This window comes from Dendrobium catenatum, unplaced genomic scaffold (assembly GCF_001605985.2).
Source record: "Dendrobium catenatum unplaced genomic scaffold, ASM160598v2 original_scaffold_244749, whole genome shotgun sequence".
NCBI classification, from domain to species: Eukaryota; Viridiplantae; Streptophyta; class Magnoliopsida; order Asparagales; family Orchidaceae; genus Dendrobium; species Dendrobium catenatum.
In genome coordinates this window covers 190,799-208,160 of record NW_021563156.1, presented here as the reverse complement: position 1 = coordinate 208,160, position 17,362 = coordinate 190,799, and the positions used below count along the sequence as shown (strand labels likewise).

Sequence of the window (17,362 nt, the reverse complement as noted above, 5' to 3'; positions counted from 1 at the left end):
GCTAACAATTAGATTAGTCTATGAAAGATCCCTCACACATCTCTTCTAATTACTAGGCTTTAGCGGCGAATAATTAATATGATCTTCATGAAGGTAGTAAATTCACATTCAAGAATGCAACTATGAAGATAAAAGAGCTTAGTGTCGAATTTACCCAAAAACAAGAGAGATAGGCCTCCCCGAAGGTGCGATCAGCAATGTGAAACGTCAGGGCAGCGTTTGAAGGCCTTCTACTTGGCTGGACAGTAGGAAACAGGTGCAGATTTTCCTGGACAGAAAACTGCACCTTTGGGAGAACTTGGACGGCAATCTGGACTTGTGGAGAACTCTTGGACAGCACGTTCTCAATCTTCAGAATTCTAGACAGGAGCTCTTCTCAGGAAAATCAAGCTTTTGTTGATCCGTTGGAAGGGGAACTAAAGGTGAATGGGATCCAGAACTTCTCCCAAGGCTGTCTCATACTTGGGGAATTAATTCTTGGAGGGGAGAGGTAGGCAGGTAGAAAGAGGGGAGTTATTGCCTGCCTAATCAGTGGTTTTAATTGGGAAGGGAATTACGTGGGTGAGGGACTAGTAAAATTTGAAATTAATTTAGATTTCCTAAGGAGAAGGAGATGGATTAATTTTGAATTTCAAATTAATCCACAATTAAGGCTAGGGGTGGCAGTTTTGGAGAGAGTTATGAGAGGTATTAAATGGGATGAGGGGGTTTAATTGGAGAGAGAAAAGCTTCCATCCAAATATGAAAATAATTTCATATTTCGAATAGAATAGGAGGGAACTAATTTGAAATTTGAATTCAAATTAATTAGAGATAGGGAGCTTTAAATGGGAATTAATGGGGAGCCCATTAATGGTGACCCATCATAGGGCCGGCGGCATGGTGAGGTGGAGGAGAGGGGAATAGGGAGGGAGTAAGTACTTTCCAAATGAATCGATGCCACCTAGGATGAAAAATTGAAAACTCCACATGTCATGAAATTTGACTTGGCTCAATTCGAAAACTTTCCTAATTAGGAATTTTCAAATATGGAAAGTTTTGAATTTCAAATTTTGAAATTCAAAATTCGGTAACTCCTTTATTTATTGCTAAGCAACAATCAAGGAGTCATTATGATGATTGGCATCGTCATCAAGACTTGGAGCAAGGGGTGGCCGGCGGCCAAAGGAGGAAGAGGGCTTGCCGTCGGGTTTGGGAGCTTCTTGATGGAGCTTGGGTTGTAGTGGAGGATGCTAGCGGGCAAAGTGGTGGATGATGGAAGCTTGGGTAGGTCTTGGCGTGGGGAGGAGGAGAAGAGATTCCAATAATGTCTTGGTAAAAAGGGTCGCCAAGAGGAAATCCTTTTGGGATAAGGCGCTCTTATTATGCTAAATGGATAGAACACTAGGGATAAGTTACCTAGAAGGAAATCCTCTCGAGAGGATGAATTTAGCTTATGCATTGAAGGGAACAAAAGTGACAATAAAATATGAACGTTGATCTAATTGCAACCCCATTTAATGTCTTCTGGGGTTTGTTCTCTTTGAATCGCCTTCTTTTTTGTTTTCGCTCCCAACATTTAGGCTTTGTTTGGGACTGTTTTTTTACTACTTCCTAAAGCAGCTTTCTAGCACAAAATTTTTAGTTTTTGAACTAGAAAGCAGCTTTAAGAAGCAATTAGAAAACAGTCACAAACGAAACATTAGTTGCTAAATGCTCCGCTCTTCCGTAGGATAGATAAGTTCTTGATTTCAATTGTTAGTTGATACTTGGAGTAAGTGGTATTTCTTTTCCAATTTTCTTAGATGGACGAAAATGAAAGATAAATCAGACAAGATAGTTTTTTTTTTCTGATTCTAAAATGAATTCTCTAATATTCAGTATCTGCTATTATCTTGGTATCATGTGGTTTCAACTTTCAATATCAGGCTTGTGTTTCTTTTTCTCTAACTTGATTCAATTTAAAAAATTATCATCTAATGTTTCTTATTTCTTTGTTTTTAGATGCATACATAAGATATTTCAAGAAGTTGGTCACTTACTGGATAGCATGGGAACAATTTCTCAACCTTTAAAAGAACCCTGGTACAATCATACCTTTCTGAATTTTATTTTGTCTGAGAATATACAAGAAGTATAATTAATGATAGACTCATATCCAACTATCTGATGGAAGACTCAGGCTTCGTTTGGGACGGCTTTTATATTGCTTCATAAAACAATTTTTTAGTACAATTTTTTTACTAAAAAGCTGTTTTAAGAAGCAGTAAGAAAGACATCCCAAATGAGCTTCAGTAGTCACCTTCTCTTAAGGTTTTGTTCGGGTCTGATGCTTCTGTATGTAAAACCTATTGTAAATTTTTTATAGAAAAATAGGATTTTTTTTTTAAAGTTTTTGTAGGTGTTATAAACTTTTTCTCTTTTTAAAAAGTCAAATTATAATTCTTTTATAACTATTGTATTATTATATATTTCGTTATAAAAAGTGATTTCTCATGACAGAGTTTTAGACAAAAAATTTTAGCCAAATAAAAATAGGATTATTTATTATCTTGACCAGTAAGCTATAAGAAAACTGCACCAAATAAATTTAAAATCTTGCTCACCAAAAGACACTGGGGCTGGAAATGTATAAATTGTTTTCTCAGTGTATAGAGCACTATTAGAATATTTATACAATTGAGTTATAATTATATTAATTGAGAAGTGAGATCATGATAAGCATTGGCCTGGAGGAAATTATATTTGAAAAATCTGTCACAAATCAACTAGTGGCCTTTAGAATCTTGAAAAGGAAATTCAGTATAAAGAGGTTCTGAATGCTAAACAGCTTAAAAGAAAGACAAAGTTGTGGCCATAAATCAACATCAGGAATATTCAAACTTGATTCCAGTTCTCCATGGCCCATTTCACCTTCAGGCTGAAAATATCTTTGCCAATAGGTGAATCACATCTAATTATATTAAGAATATTAAGTTAAAAGAAATAGTAAATCAAAATTTGTTAAAGCAATGTCGAACCCCGCCAGGAGGCGCTGCCCCCTTGGACCTCCGATATATATGCCAACAGTTACTTATAAGTTTGCCCTCCCCTGAAAATTATAGCGGGTTCCACTCCTGATTATAGTTGGATAATGATGGTTGAATGACTGTAGTCAGACAACAGTGGTTAAACAACCATTGCTAGGTAAGTTTGATTTGAGGATTGTAGTGAGACAATAATTGTTGGATGATCTTAGTCGGAAGACAATGTTCAAAAGGATCATAGTCAATAATGGGTGTTTAGAGGACTGGTGCAGTGGTGGACAATGGATGTAGTGGGGCGGTGACGATCGTTGGACTGTTGTCTGGTGACAATTTATATACAACCATCCTGGTCTGATAGAAATGGTTGGGTGATGGTTCGGTTGAGTTTCAAGATTATTCGTGCCCGTGAGCTCTCTTGAATCTGATGCCAAGGTCTAATGCACGAAATAGTACGAAAGCTGTCTCAATCGAAACCTACATTCATTTTGAAGACTTGATAGTGATATTGGCAATCATCTGCACTAATAAGTATGTACAATGTTAATCATTTTCAAATATGTCAAACTACTGAACACAACTTTTTTCCTCTTTATCTAAATTACACAAACTCCCTGTAATCACTCTGCTAAGAGATGTCTCGCACGCTTAAACTGGTGAGGAAACAGCATGAAAATTTATGAATTTCCTTCAGTGATTTATGAGAAAATTTATAAATTTAGGTTTTCTTTGGGATGACTTTCTTACTGCTTCTTAAAACAATTTATTAGTACAAAAATTAAATTGAGAAGCAATAAGAAAGCCGTCCCAAAATGCTTCATTTAGGATGATTTTTTAAGCGTTTTTAGTATAAAATTAATTTTTTAATTAAAAAATTATTTTAAAAAACAGTAAGAAAATTATCTCAAATAAAATCTTAGTCATATTTGTGGGAGAGATTATTAGGTGCAGAGTGCGGACGGGGAGAACCGTCCGCACAAGCCTTATTTCGCGCTAGGTACCGGCACTCGGTACCGCTAGGTATCCATATTTATGCGGATGGTACACACTCCGCACCTAATAATTTTTCTATTTGTGGACACCGTTGTCTAATGTCCTATTGAAAATGACATGCAAAAGTAAGAGGTTCAAAATACGTAACGGCAAAGAAAGACAAAGTAGGCTAGAAATGCACATCAAGAATATTCAAAATTGGATTCCAGCTCTTCATCACCTTGGCTATGGCTTTCGCTTTCAAGATGGAAAATATCTTCAGCAGTTTTGTTTGAGATGTTCTCATGGGCGAATTATTACGTCCGGTCACCGGACGTCCGAACGTCTAATCCAGACGCACCACGTCACCCGAATACACTAGGCCCCGGTGTATTTTGGTGACGTGGCACATCTGGATTGATGTCCGGACGAATCCGGACACCGGACGTAATAAATTTTCCATTCTCATGCGGCCCATAAATATTAATATTTCTATGATTATGGAGTAGATTGCATAAAAGAGTTAGAGCTGAGCTCAAGCAAACTCTAATTTGAGCTTAAATTTGACTAATTAAACTCTTAGAGCTCGATCTCAAATTTATTTTATGAGTTCGAGCTGGTTCACTAGCTGGCGAGTTAGTTTATCATGAAAGATAATTTGTTTATGATTTAAGCTATTATTGTAATAAAATGGCAAATGATTAAAAATTATAAGAAAAATAATAAAAAAATTATTTAGTATGAGTAAGTAATACATAATTTATAATATTTTTAATAGCTTTGCATTTTAATATTAAATATAACTATTTATTTAAATTTATTTAATGATTAATTTAAATAAAATTCATATTGTTCGTTGTTGCCCCCACAGAGCATCGCCAGTCATGATTAATTATTATGTGGATGTCGAATTATATCCAGTTATCAACCAAAATGCGTTACGTCATCTTTTGATGTGAATTATGACTCTGTATTGCACGGTATCACGGCTCGATATCGCTAATATGACTGTATCTGATTCGCCTTCGAACATAGCGAACATAGCGCTACGTTCGACCTCCAAACACAATAATTTTTCCACGCCAGCCTACACTTGCTTGATTATAATAAGGAATTGGTGTACGCTGTTCTAAATGTCTTCGTCGCTATTGCATTCAATAATTCATTGGAAGCTGTACGGTCCAGTTTTCTTCCAGGTCCGTGTTTGAATGACTATCTTGTGGCTTTTAACTCCACTCACCTTCAATATAATTGGTCTTTGAAGTATCTCGTTAATTTTATATAAAACTTATTATGTATTAAAATTAAGTATTTTATTTTATTTTTATTATAGATTAAAATAAAATAAATGTACTCAAATGTAAATTCGGGCTGTTAATAAATTATCCCGTTTGTAAACCTGACCCAAAAAAATTCGGAGTATTTATAATTATAATGCATGGCTACAAAACATAGGAATAAAAATTAGTGATGATTGTATAAAATTTTAAAAGATACTGCTACTTAACAAGCAATTTCTCTTTATCAGATCCTGAAAATATGGCCAATCTAAATTTATAAATATTTCTTTAATAAATCAAGCACGAGAATATTTAAATGCAATAAGGTAAATTATCGTGCTGAGCAAAATAATAATAATAACAAATTTAATAAATAAGAATTTCATATAAAGTTTATATATCTTAGAGTAAAAGGTGACAATTTTTTATCTTTCTCGGATAGAATCCAAAGATTCGAACTGCTTATTACTTCCAAAAAATAGAATTTCTTCTCTTAGACAGAATCCAAAAATTCTGGCACCTCATAACTCCCAATAGAAATAATTTTAGATTGTTTCAAATTTCGTGAATCAAATAGAATCTAAAAGATTCCAACTTCTTCTCTCCCAATTGATATATTTCACATCAAAACTCACATAATTCATTACAATATAGAAATCGAAGAATAAATGAACTCAGAACAAAATTTTATAATTTCGCACAATGATAGGCGGCAAAATACGCTACTGTATAAAATTCATTATTTTATAACATAATTAAATTACAAGAGATTGCGCATAACACTATTTCAAGACTATAATTATAGTCCAACCATCTTATTCGAGTTTTAGATTAAGTTTAAGACAATTAAAAAGGAGACCATTTTAATATACCCAATCTAAAATTTTTCAAAAAATTCCTAAATGCTCAGAACTGAAGTCAACATTCAGAAAGTTACACAGTGAAAATTTTTGTCAGCGCAAGGTTATCATTATTTTTTGGTAACGAATATATACTTTTAATCAGAAAATTGAAAAACCCTTCATATTTCTGAAAACTTAGATAGGCATAATGTAAGCTACTTCGATTCAGACAATTCTTAAAATTGGACCGATAGTAGAAAATGACCCGAAACAGCTCAAACAAGAAATTTTCTCTAGGATCTCTCCCTTTTCCCCTCTATTTCAAAAATTAAAATATTTTAAAACAATTATAGAAAGCAATTACCTAGCATAAATTTTTTTCGAAAGGAGTGGCCAAATTGAAAATATAATTACGATCTTAAAAGTAAAGTAATAAAAAGTCATCTCAAGGAAGCCTTAATTTCTCTAAATCGAGATTGTGCTTTTTCGATAACAACTAATTGATTTTCAAACTCAAAATTTCTCACTACTTAGGCTTCATTTGGGATGGCTTTCTTACTGCTTCTTAGGGCATCTCCAACCAAAAATCTCATTTTTTTTACTCCAAAATGCCGTGAAACTAAAAAATGTCGTGATTCATCTCCAATCGAACTCCATTTTGCCTTCTTTTGCGAAGGTAACATCGTTCCCTTCTTTCGCGCGTTTCTTCGGTAATTTCGGTAGAGACATAAAAATGGCGGAGATGAACAATGCAACGCGAATATTGACGTCATACTATTCACCCGCAACCAAATAGCAGAAGTTTTACCCTTCGGCTAGAGCTCGCGAGGGACGCCATTCAAGTGTTTGGAGTTCGGTTAAAGATGCCATTAAAGAATTGCTTTAAGAAGCAGTAATATAGTCATCTTAAACAAAGCCTTAGCATCATTAAACTTTATCAAAAGAAAAAAAAATTTGTGCTCATAATCAAATGAATTAAGAAAAAAACAAGCACCAAAACTAACATACATTACACATCACAAAATTTAATTTATAAAAAAACTAAACTTTACACACCACATACAAAATTCAATGGTGACTAATTAGAGAACTAACAAATGACTAAAATGATCAAATTGTATAACAGATCTTATTACCTTCATTTTTAATCAGCATCAAAAGCCGGTCACAGTGTAACCCTAAAACACCTGACCACCATATAATTTACATCAAAATTATTAAAGGCAGGCAGGCCAGGAACCCAGCCCCTTATTTATGGGAAATTACCTCCAAAACCACCAAGTACTCCTTATTTACAGAAAAGCCAATGTTTCAATCAGGAAGAAGCAGCAGCTGTGCAGACAGGAAGGTCCTTCTCCAGGTTCGGGGCTGAATTGAGGATCGGATTCCTCTCGAAGAAGTTCACAGGCTTTAGATCGAAGCTGGAGGACACAATGGGCATTATGGGAAAGTCTTCCTGGCAAGGGATGTGGTGAAATCCCAGCGTATACCATAACACAATGTCCTTGTTCTCGATCGGACGGTCCCTATTCAATCCCATTTTTGATAGAATCAGTCTTCATAATTATTGGATTTTTTATTTGATATAAAATAATTTTAAATTTTAATATTGTATAGAAAAATTGTATATTATACAAATTTAATAATTTTTTAAATTTATCCTCTTATTTAGGAGTGTCAATTTCATGTCGCGGGTTGAGTTCGGGTTGAACTCGAAACTATTCAGGTCAATCCGAACCTGACCCATTTTTTTGCAAACGGGTTGATTTTCCGGACCGAATCCGACTTGCTTCAGGTTCGGGTCAACCAAACACGACTCGAATGACCCAGTGCCAACAAAAACTACTAAATTTCAGGTCCAAAAACGGGTAAATTTTCTCTTTTCTAATAAAAAACGGGTCAATCTCGATTTGTCGGGTCAAAACGGGTAAACTCAAGTCAAGGATCAACCCGAATACAAACTGATTTTTGAAACGGGACGAATTGTTAAACCCGAGGCCGACCCGTTTTGGGTTCCGATTGACTCTAACCCGAAATTTTTAGGTCGATTCAAGTCGAATTTTTGGATCGTGTCAAGTATTGGAGCAATTATTAGGTCCTTTCACTGGATATAGAGGAAGATTCGGTTTTAGGCAAAAATAGGTCAAAAAGTGCAAATACCGAGTTTTTTGAAAAACTTTGAAAAACTCTGTATTTTTTCAAAAAAACTCGGTATTTGCACTTTTTTAGGCAAAACCGAACCTTCCTCTAGGTCCTTTCACCGGACCAAATAAAAGTTCCAAGTATTGACACCCCTGCTCTTATTTATGTAAGGCTAATTTTTTAATTATTATTATTTTTTTAATTTTTAGGGTTTAGGTTGTTTTGCACTATTGCTTACCTTTCGGACCATACGGCCAACGTGTCCTCTCCTTTGTTCTGGTATACGAACAGCCCGCCCGCCCACTCCTCTTTCTTGTCGCGTGGCGTAACCCATATCTGCAAGAAGGGGCAAAACAGTACAAAGATTAGAACTTTTTTAATATTTTGAGAAATTGAGTGCCCAATCATAAATTATAATGCAAGTGAAATTTCTTTTATGAAATTTTGATAATAATTCCTTACAATTTTCACCAACTTAAGTTACTAGCAAAAGAATTGGATTTGAGCCTTTTATTAATGAGAAAATAACAAAAATTAAGGCTTCATATCCTAGCTAGGGGTGTTAATTTCAGGTCACAGGTTGGGTTCGAGTCGAACTCGAAGTTGACCTGGAACTATTCAGATCAACCAAAATCAAACCCGTTTTTACAAACGGGTCAGTTTTTCGCCCGGCACTATTCGGGTCAACCAAAATCAAACCCATTTTTACAAACATGTCGATTTTTCGGGCCCGAACCAGACCCTCTTCTGGGCCGAGTCAAACCGAAACAACCCGAATGACCCGAGGCCGACCAAAAATTACTAGTTTCGGGTCAGAACGAGTCAATCTCCGTTTTTCGGCTCAAAACGGGTCGATCTCGGATTTCCATTTAAAGAATGGGTTTTCGAATAAAAAACGGGTCAATTTTGAGTTTCTGGATCAACCCAACTCGATCCGATTTTCGAAATTGGTTGATTTATTGAACCCAAATTCGAGCCGTTTAAGGTCCGAGTTAACCTAAACCCGAAATTTTCGAATCAGGTTCATATCGGATTTTCTGACGATTTCAATTTTCAGATCATAATATTAATTTTTTTAATAATACTTTCAATAAATTTTGTGTCTAAAAGTAATTTTCTACAACAATTTTAAAAATATATATTTTCTCCACGGTTGTTTTAAAATTACTTTTTAAAAATCTGCAGTCATTCCAAATGTACTCTAAGAATGTGTTTGAAACAGCTACAGAGTTTTAATAAATAAAATTGCCAGAAGATTAGAGATTAAACATTATTTTACTTCTCCTTTGATATTTTATTCATATCGAGCCAAAATGGGTTTCAAATTATTTTTAACAAGGATAAAGAAGATAGATGCCTACAGTTTTTACACCCGTTAAATTCCACAGTTGAAAGCTCAAATTTTTTTAAAATTTCATTAGTGGAATGGCCGCATATCAACTCCATTACACCAAAAGAAAAGAGATTGCATACCTGATTATTAGTGAATGCGCCTCTGATCTGAGGCGGATCTTTCAAATCAAGCAGCGCCGCCGCCGTGCCGGCCGGAACCACCTTATAACCCACCGGATTGCCAACTCGGGTCGTCTTGTCCGAGTTGATCACATGGAATTCGTATGGCTCGTAGAGCTTGAGCTTGATCTGGGCGTCCTTTTCCGTCTGGGCGGTATTCCTCGTGGCCTTGAGGTAGCTCCGGCGAGGAGTAGCGTCGGAGTCGGTGCCCTGTCTCGAAAGCTGGACCTTGACGAAGGAGTTGTTGGCGCCGTCGATGTCCAGATCGAGGTGGAAGGTGATGAAGTGGTCGTGGATGACTCCGATGATGTTTTCTGAAAGCAGAGTGCCGTATGTGTCCTGCTTTGATGGGAACTGCGTTATGTGCGTGTACGGTGAGCCTTTCACCATTAGGATGCCGCTCAGGCCAACCTGTTACAAATCCAGTAACAAATAATTAAAAAATTTATAATTTTTATAAGAAATCAGATTAATTTCTGCAAATGCCTTATAATTTTAATACCTTTTTAGTTTTTTTTATCTTTTCTATTCCTTCAGAAAATAAATTTACAAACAGCACCGTAAAAAGCCCGTCTTGAAGTTAACGGTTAAAAAAAGGGGAAATTTGTGTTAGAATATCTGATAAAATTTTAATTATGGTAGATTATATAACGGATGCATGTTATTTTTTTATTATATTTATAAAATATCAAATTAAATACTTTTAATTTATAAATATTTAAAAATGTTAAAAATATTTAGTGTAAAATATTATATTTATGATAAAATCAATTTATTTTCAAATATTTATAAATAAACAATTGAATGGATATATAAAAAGTCTTATAAATGTCAATTTTTTATAGCTACTCTAATGAAAATTAAATTTTTATGCAATTTAAAAGTTTATCATACAAATAAATATATAAATTTATGTTTTGATATGTAAATACATAGAATTTGTGATCTTTATGTAATTTTTTTTTTCTAAAGAGAGGAGAGAAAAGAACATAAGAAAAGACAAACAAACCTTGACACGAATAATCCCGTCCGTCTGAAACTCCCAATCCACAATATAGTCATAATTCGCCACCGATGCCGCCATCCTCGCCACAAGCGTCACCTTCGGCCTTACCTCCCTTATCTGCAACGAAACAAACCACAAAAAACCCTAATCGGAAAACAAAACCTAACCAAACCAAATCATCAATCGCTTCTTTACTTCCCCTCACCTCCAATCCAGTTATCGGGCTCTCGGAATGCCGCCACCCGATATCACCGGCGTAACTCTCATAAAGGCAGATCATATTCTTCCTCACGTAAGGCCGGCCGTCGGCGGCGACGAAAGTTCCGTCCATGTAATACGCGTTGCGCGGGCAATCGTTAAGCGGCACAAGTGGCATCGCTTGCAATCCGAATCCGTATTCGCCCGCATCCATATAGGTTTTGAAGTACCAGGCATCTGTCGGATCCATGTAGGGCACGAAAAGCTCCGACGCGAACCCTTTGTAAAGCACACTTCTTCTCTTTCCCGTTATCGGATCCGCAACGGTTGCCGCCGAAACCACTAAGCCGGCTCTCGCATCCGCTTTCAGGTGGAACTCCCACCCGGCCCACTTCACCCTGTAGGAAGACTGGTGTTAGCAATAATACTATTTTTTGTCAATAATTGTCAGCTTATTTACTATTTTTAAAAATAATTGTCTTATTTTTATCACAAATTTATTATTTAAGTAGTTTATTTAATTAAATAATAAGTTTGTGATAAATAATAAGATTTTTTTATATTTATCTTATTTTAAATTCTTATCAAAATTAGAACAAAATCATCTTACATACCATAGGCTATATATTTTAATTTTTTGAATGATCTAAATTTCTTGTGAAAATTACTAATTTATTAACTATACACATAATTTATTATTAAAATGTAATAAAAAAGTTTTTTTTGGATAAAATTCAAAGGAATTACATTGATAACATATAATTTTTATTCATTTGCATATTTGATATTTAAATCTTTATATTTATTTTTATAAGACTTGAATATTCAGGTCATATTTAAAATAATATTAATATCATTTTGTTTTTTTTTAATATATTTTTATTTATATATTTTAATGTGATTTAACTATTAACAAATAAATAAATAATTTTGATTTTTTTTAGAACGACTTATCCACCTGGTGCTACCCCGAAAGGTCGCTTGGCAGTATAATTAATCCTAAGGTGACCTAGAAGAGACACTAACCACAAAAAACTCTTGGCCGCACTTGACTAGACCTCATTTAAGAGGTGCTGTCACTCGAGGGGAATCGAGCACGAATGAGAGTTTCCCAATTATACTCATCCACCAACCAAATTAAAGATCGATGGATAGTAATTTTGATATTAAATATATAAATAAAATGTAAATTTATGGTTTTTTTTTTGGAAAATTATGTAAATTTTATCTATGTAAATTTTATGATACAATGATATCATTGAATTACTATGAATTTATATATTCAAGAAAATAATAGCATATATTTTAATTTTATCTAGAATTTTTAAGGATTACGTGGGCGACATGATAACGGCTAAAGCCCTTCGTTACCTGTGCCCATCCACGACCTCGAAGCTTGGCCCCTCGGGCTGCTCGATCGAGATCGGCCGCAGCGGCCTTCCCTTCTCGGCGTTCTCGCTGCCCCTTAGCTCATCGTATCTATAGTCCGTCCCCGCCGATTTAGGGATCGGAATATTGCCCCCTTCATCGGTGATCTGCACCACCTCCTTCGTATCCATATCAACCAATACAGTGAGCCCTTCAATCGGCCTCATATAGAAGTTGGCCGTGCCTTCAATGGAATAGCACTGAACCTTAATCAGCCTCCTTTTGTTCTCAATCTCCCGACCGAACCATCCGGAGGAGACCGGGAGGCAAGCGAGATCTGAGGTCCGGACTCCGCGGGCGATGACGGAGCGATTGAAGGCGGGATCGGAAAGGGGGGCTAGGGCGGATGACGTCATGTCCTCGATTGTCATGGTGGGGAAGCCGGAGACCGGGTTGGGAAGAGAGGAGACGGTGCCGGTGGAGAGGTCGATGGAGAGGGAATGGGCTTGGCCGTTGAGTCGAACGACGGCGGAGGCGCGGCGAGGGGGAAGGGGGTCGCCGGAGGACCAGGAGAGGACGACGTCTTTGTCGGGGGGGTCGAGGGAGAGGGAGTGGAAGATGAGGGATGAAGGGGAGGAGGAGAAGTGAGGTTGGGAGATGAGGATGGAGCGGATGGTTGTGATTTCGGAGATGGTGAGAGGGTCGAGAGGGTGGCAAGGGGTGGAGGGGAGGGCGGAGGCTTGTGTGGGTTTCCGATGAGTCAAGAGGTGATCAGAGGAGGTGGAGGGAGGGATGGCGGGTTGGAGCCATGAGAGAGTGAAGAGGAGGAGAAGGAAGAGGCAGAGCGAGAAGCAAAGAAAGTGAGAGAGAAATGAGGAGTTCATTTGGGAGACGAGGGGTTTGAGCTTCTTGACTCGGGTGGAAGCCGGAGAAGGAAGCGGGGTTTTAATAGCTGGATGGAGAGGAAGAAGATGAAGTGGTCGGGTCACCGATGAAGTGAGATTACCTCGAACAGGAATCTCTGACAGTATCAGAAAGACAGCGCATTGCTGTTTGTGAAGGAAGATTCATCCTTTTACGGGGCCGGGTAATAAGGCCCATTTACTATTTTGGGCTAGTTATAGTTTGGGCCCTTTACTAAAGAAGTCCTTGTTCAAGATCCTATGTACTGAAATGTGCACATAAATTTGTTATAACTTGTTTGATGTCCTAAAAATATAGAGGTGTGTTAGAGAATCTCCTAAATTCTAATGATTAGAAGCATAGTAAAGTAGTTATGAATTTTGAGGAATTTTAAAATAATATTAATTTCTAATTGATGCAGAATGTTGATCATTAAAAGATAAGCATAAAATTAAGTTAAATGTTGCAGAGATAAGAATGCTTAAGTGAATGAGTGGCTTTATATTGAGATATATAATACAAAAATAGTTATATATGTGAAAAAGTTGGAGTAGCTCCAATTATAGATAAGATTAGAGAGAATTGTTTTAGATGGTTTGATCATATAAAATGTTGAACTTCGATCCGATTAGGAGAGTGGATGTATTAGATCCAGCCTTTGTTAAAATAGGTAGAGGTAGACTGTAAAATATTTAGTTTGAAAGTGTTTGAGATGACATTTTTATTAGATTTAAATGAGAATTTGTCTTTTAAAAGAACAAAATGGAGAAAAGTAATACATATAGGCGACCCCACGTATTCGAATAAAGGCTTTATGTCGTTGTAGTTGTTAAATTTTTCATTATATTTAATCAAATCAAAGGAATTTTTATTCATAGTAAAAAGAAGTTATTAAAATTTATTAAATTAAACTCAATATGAGAAGGCATATATATTATGTTTCAAAAGGCAAAAGAAAAAGAAAAGAAAGCATAATGGAATATTACTCTTAGTTCACTTGAGCTCCTCCTATAATCCTTATTATTACCAAAAGTTATTATATGAAATATTATTTTGGTAGATTTTTTGTGAAATAATGTGCGGGGTGAGGAATGAAAATGTCTATCTAAAAATAATGATAGGCAACCTCACCAAATCTTTCGGAGAAAGAATGCCAACGTACAATGAAAACGCTGAGGTGACAACAAAGAAGCCTAAAAAAAATCTTTGAAAAATCAATCGCTCTGGTGATGGCAACTTCAATCGCTAAGACGAAATGAGAAGACTTAAAAGTTCTCAATAAGAGAGATAGCTAAATCTAAGAATAAGTTAGGCTATTTCAAGTGAAGAAGAAGGCTTTGAAATAGGCCAATGAGTTCTTCAAGAACTCAACCTAAACTGCCTATTAAAGGATGGTGACAAGGAAAATGTTTCAAGCAATTTAACTAATATTTTCTTTCTTTCTTTCTTTGTTTATTCTTGTATTGTATAAATTTATGAAGCAATAAAATTTTTATTGGCACGAATTTCGTCTTTGTCTGAGCCAAATTATTTTTCTATTCTCTTAATACCAAATATATCAAATTAATAAAGAATCTGAATGAATATCAAATATAACCTCCTTAATGAAGTTGATGATTATTATATATATCTCCAATAATGAGTTTGAGCAGTCAATATAAATTCCATTCTTGAAAATAATGAATATTAAATATCAAAGAAATATTTGCATAATTATCTTTGCCAAATCAAAATAGGGTATTAATGTATTCTTATAAATTTCAGGTTTTACTCATTCTTCATTTTTTATTTTATATGGTCAACAAAATAAGTCTCATCTTAACAGGACTGCCCTACGCTTGAGCTTCGACTTCATGAGGGTAATCATTTTGGCTCATCTGCTAAAATGGGAATGCACATTGCTAATGTGAGGCTTATCACTAGGGGTGTCAATATTTGACACGACACGAAAACCCGATCCGAACCCGACTCGAAAAATCCGGGTTGGACCCGACCCTATTTCAAAACGGGTCGGGTTTGGGTTCCCGTATTCGACCCGTTTGAAAAAACAGGTCTGGTTCGAGTTGACCTGAAAACCCGTTTAATTTAAAAAATTTGGATTCCCGCCCGCGATTCGTTGCCCCCGACCGCCCCCCACGCTGCTGCCCCTCGCCCGCTGCCTCGCGCCCACTGCCCGCGCCCTGCGCTGTTGCCCCAGCCCTCGCATGTCGCGTCCGCCCCCTCGCCCGCAGTTTGCCAGCCGCCGTTCCGACGTTCTGTCGCCGGCAGAACCCAAAACCGGGTCGGGTCGGGTCCGGGTTCGGATTTCCGACACGTTTGTCTACCCAGGTCAGGTTAGGGTCGACCCGTTTGAACCCGGGTCAGTTCTGAGTTCGACCTGAACCCGACCCATAACCCGAAATTGATAGCTCTAGTTATCACAAAAGGGGAGTTAAGTTCTAGGGCGTTGCCTATGTTTCAATAGATATATTGAGAGAATAAGAAATGATATTTTTTAATAAAGTTGAAATCATAGATGAAACAAAGCTTGGTCGAATAATATTATAATCATTGTCCATCAGGATTATCGATTGATTAACTTTCTTAATTCACAATTAATAGATCATCAATATATATTGATCTATGTCAAGTCAAAATGGGCACCATGATTATGATCGATGAGAACCACCAATACTAAAACAACAAGAACAATAAAAAAGGTCATTAGACTCCAAGAGAAAAGCCTTCTGATTGGATTGTTTATCCCTTCAAAAAAAATATATATATATTCAAGATAATATGTTTTAAAACATTTATTAATTATCTTAAAAAATATTAAATGATATCTTATAGCTAGATTCGAGAAATATATAATAGGCATCCTAATCAAAAATTTGATAAAGTATATTGGCTTATTTTTTTCTGAGATATTCATGAAATTTTTGATATTATTTGTTTACTAAATACAAACTATGTCAATTTAATTTTGATAAATATGAGTTTTTATATCTACTTGACAATTTTATTACTATAATAATTTAAATTTTATTAATTTTTCTTATTAAACTATTAAGAATCTATTTGAGACTACTACTATGTTATGTAAAGATGATTGTGAAGTTATTATGAGAAAAATAATTTATTAAAAAACTATTATGAAAATTAAAATATTTTTTTAAAATAGCAAAGCTAATTTATTTAGGCTTCATTTGGGATAATTTTCTTTCTATTTTCTAAAACAGATTTTTTACAAAAAATTTTTGAACTTCAAATTTTGTATTAAAAACTCTAGCCATAAAATCAGCTTCTCACTACCAAAACTCTGATAAATAACAAAAAGCTAATAAAAAACATAAGCCAAATAAAACTGTAATTATGATCTAAAAATTTGAGCCGTTAGAAAGTTATACCAAACAAATAAATTTCATATTCAATGCATGCTCTAACTTTTAAAATTTTAAGAAGAATTAGAATCTCTGATAAATTTTGGCCAATTACATAAAGAAAATAAAGAATTCAAGAAAAAAAAATATTTTGGACTTTTTATTTTTACTGATGCCTTTCAAAAAAATATTTTTCTAATTAAATAAATCATAAGGGAATGAAATGCTGAATTCTATATGATTTATTTATTTATTTGCAAATGCAATTTTATATTACAGGTTAAAGCGTGAGAACTGGCCATCTAGTCAGGTTCCACGTATATAAAAATTAGGCGATTATCTTATGCGAGTGGACAATGTATTTACCATGCGGCCGTTTTGTCGTCGTAGCTCAATGCTCACCAGCTTAGTGTGGGTCCCACCAATGCAACTAAGCGGTAAGATCATCTCCAACCGAACTTCGTACCGCCATATGCAGTCCATTATTCGCTGCATTCGAACTTCAAATCTCACACCAAAGTTCTATAGGTGAATAGTGTGACATCAATATTGACGTCAAACTGTTCACATACCCCAAAATTGGGTTGTCGAAATTGTGGAAGACGAGCACGGAAGAGGAGAAAGTGTGCGAAAGAGGAGAGAGATTGTTACTTAGAAATTTGATTTTTTTGTTGGAGTTGCCCTAAGGGTACATTGAAAAATAAATCTCAAAATTTGCTAAATTAATTTTTTTTTTATTGATCATAAGATTTTGAATTTATATTCTTATAAAAGA

General features: G+C 35.4%; 1 protein-coding gene across 1 annotated transcript; it reads right to left on the bottom strand.

Annotated features, from left to right (window-relative positions):
- Nucleotides 1–7,114: 7,114 nt before the first annotated feature.
- Nucleotides 7,115–13,389, bottom strand: LOC110097083 (primary amine oxidase). Its single transcript, XM_020823315.2, has 6 exons — nucleotides 12,326–13,389; nucleotides 10,962–11,352; nucleotides 10,760–10,873; nucleotides 9,712–10,161; nucleotides 8,477–8,574; nucleotides 7,115–7,622 (listed from the first exon to the last, which is right to left on the bottom strand). The coding sequence occupies exons 1-6, from the start codon at nucleotides 13,204–13,206 to the stop codon at nucleotides 7,412–7,414; spliced, it is 2,145 nt and encodes a 714-aa protein (XP_020678974.1). The 5' UTR covers nucleotides 13,207–13,389; the 3' UTR covers nucleotides 7,115–7,411.
- Nucleotides 13,390–17,362: the final 3,973 nt, after the last annotated feature.

What these genes read in the sequence shown, in the direction of transcription:
- LOC110097083 (XM_020823315.2), bottom strand. Translation starts at nt 13,206, where the DNA reads ATGAACTCCTCATTTCTCTCTCACTTTCTTTGCTTCTCGCTCTGCCTC. An exon ending in ACGGGATTATTCGTGTCAAG is followed by an intron (nt 10,162 to 10,759) that starts GTTTGTTTGTCT and finishes GATTTGTAACAG; the next exon opens with GTTGGCCTGAGCGGCATCCT. An exon ending in GCGCATTCACTAATAATCAG is followed by an intron (nt 8,575 to 9,711) that starts GTATGCAATCTC and finishes CCCTTCTTGCAG; the next exon opens with ATATGGGTTACGCCACGCGA.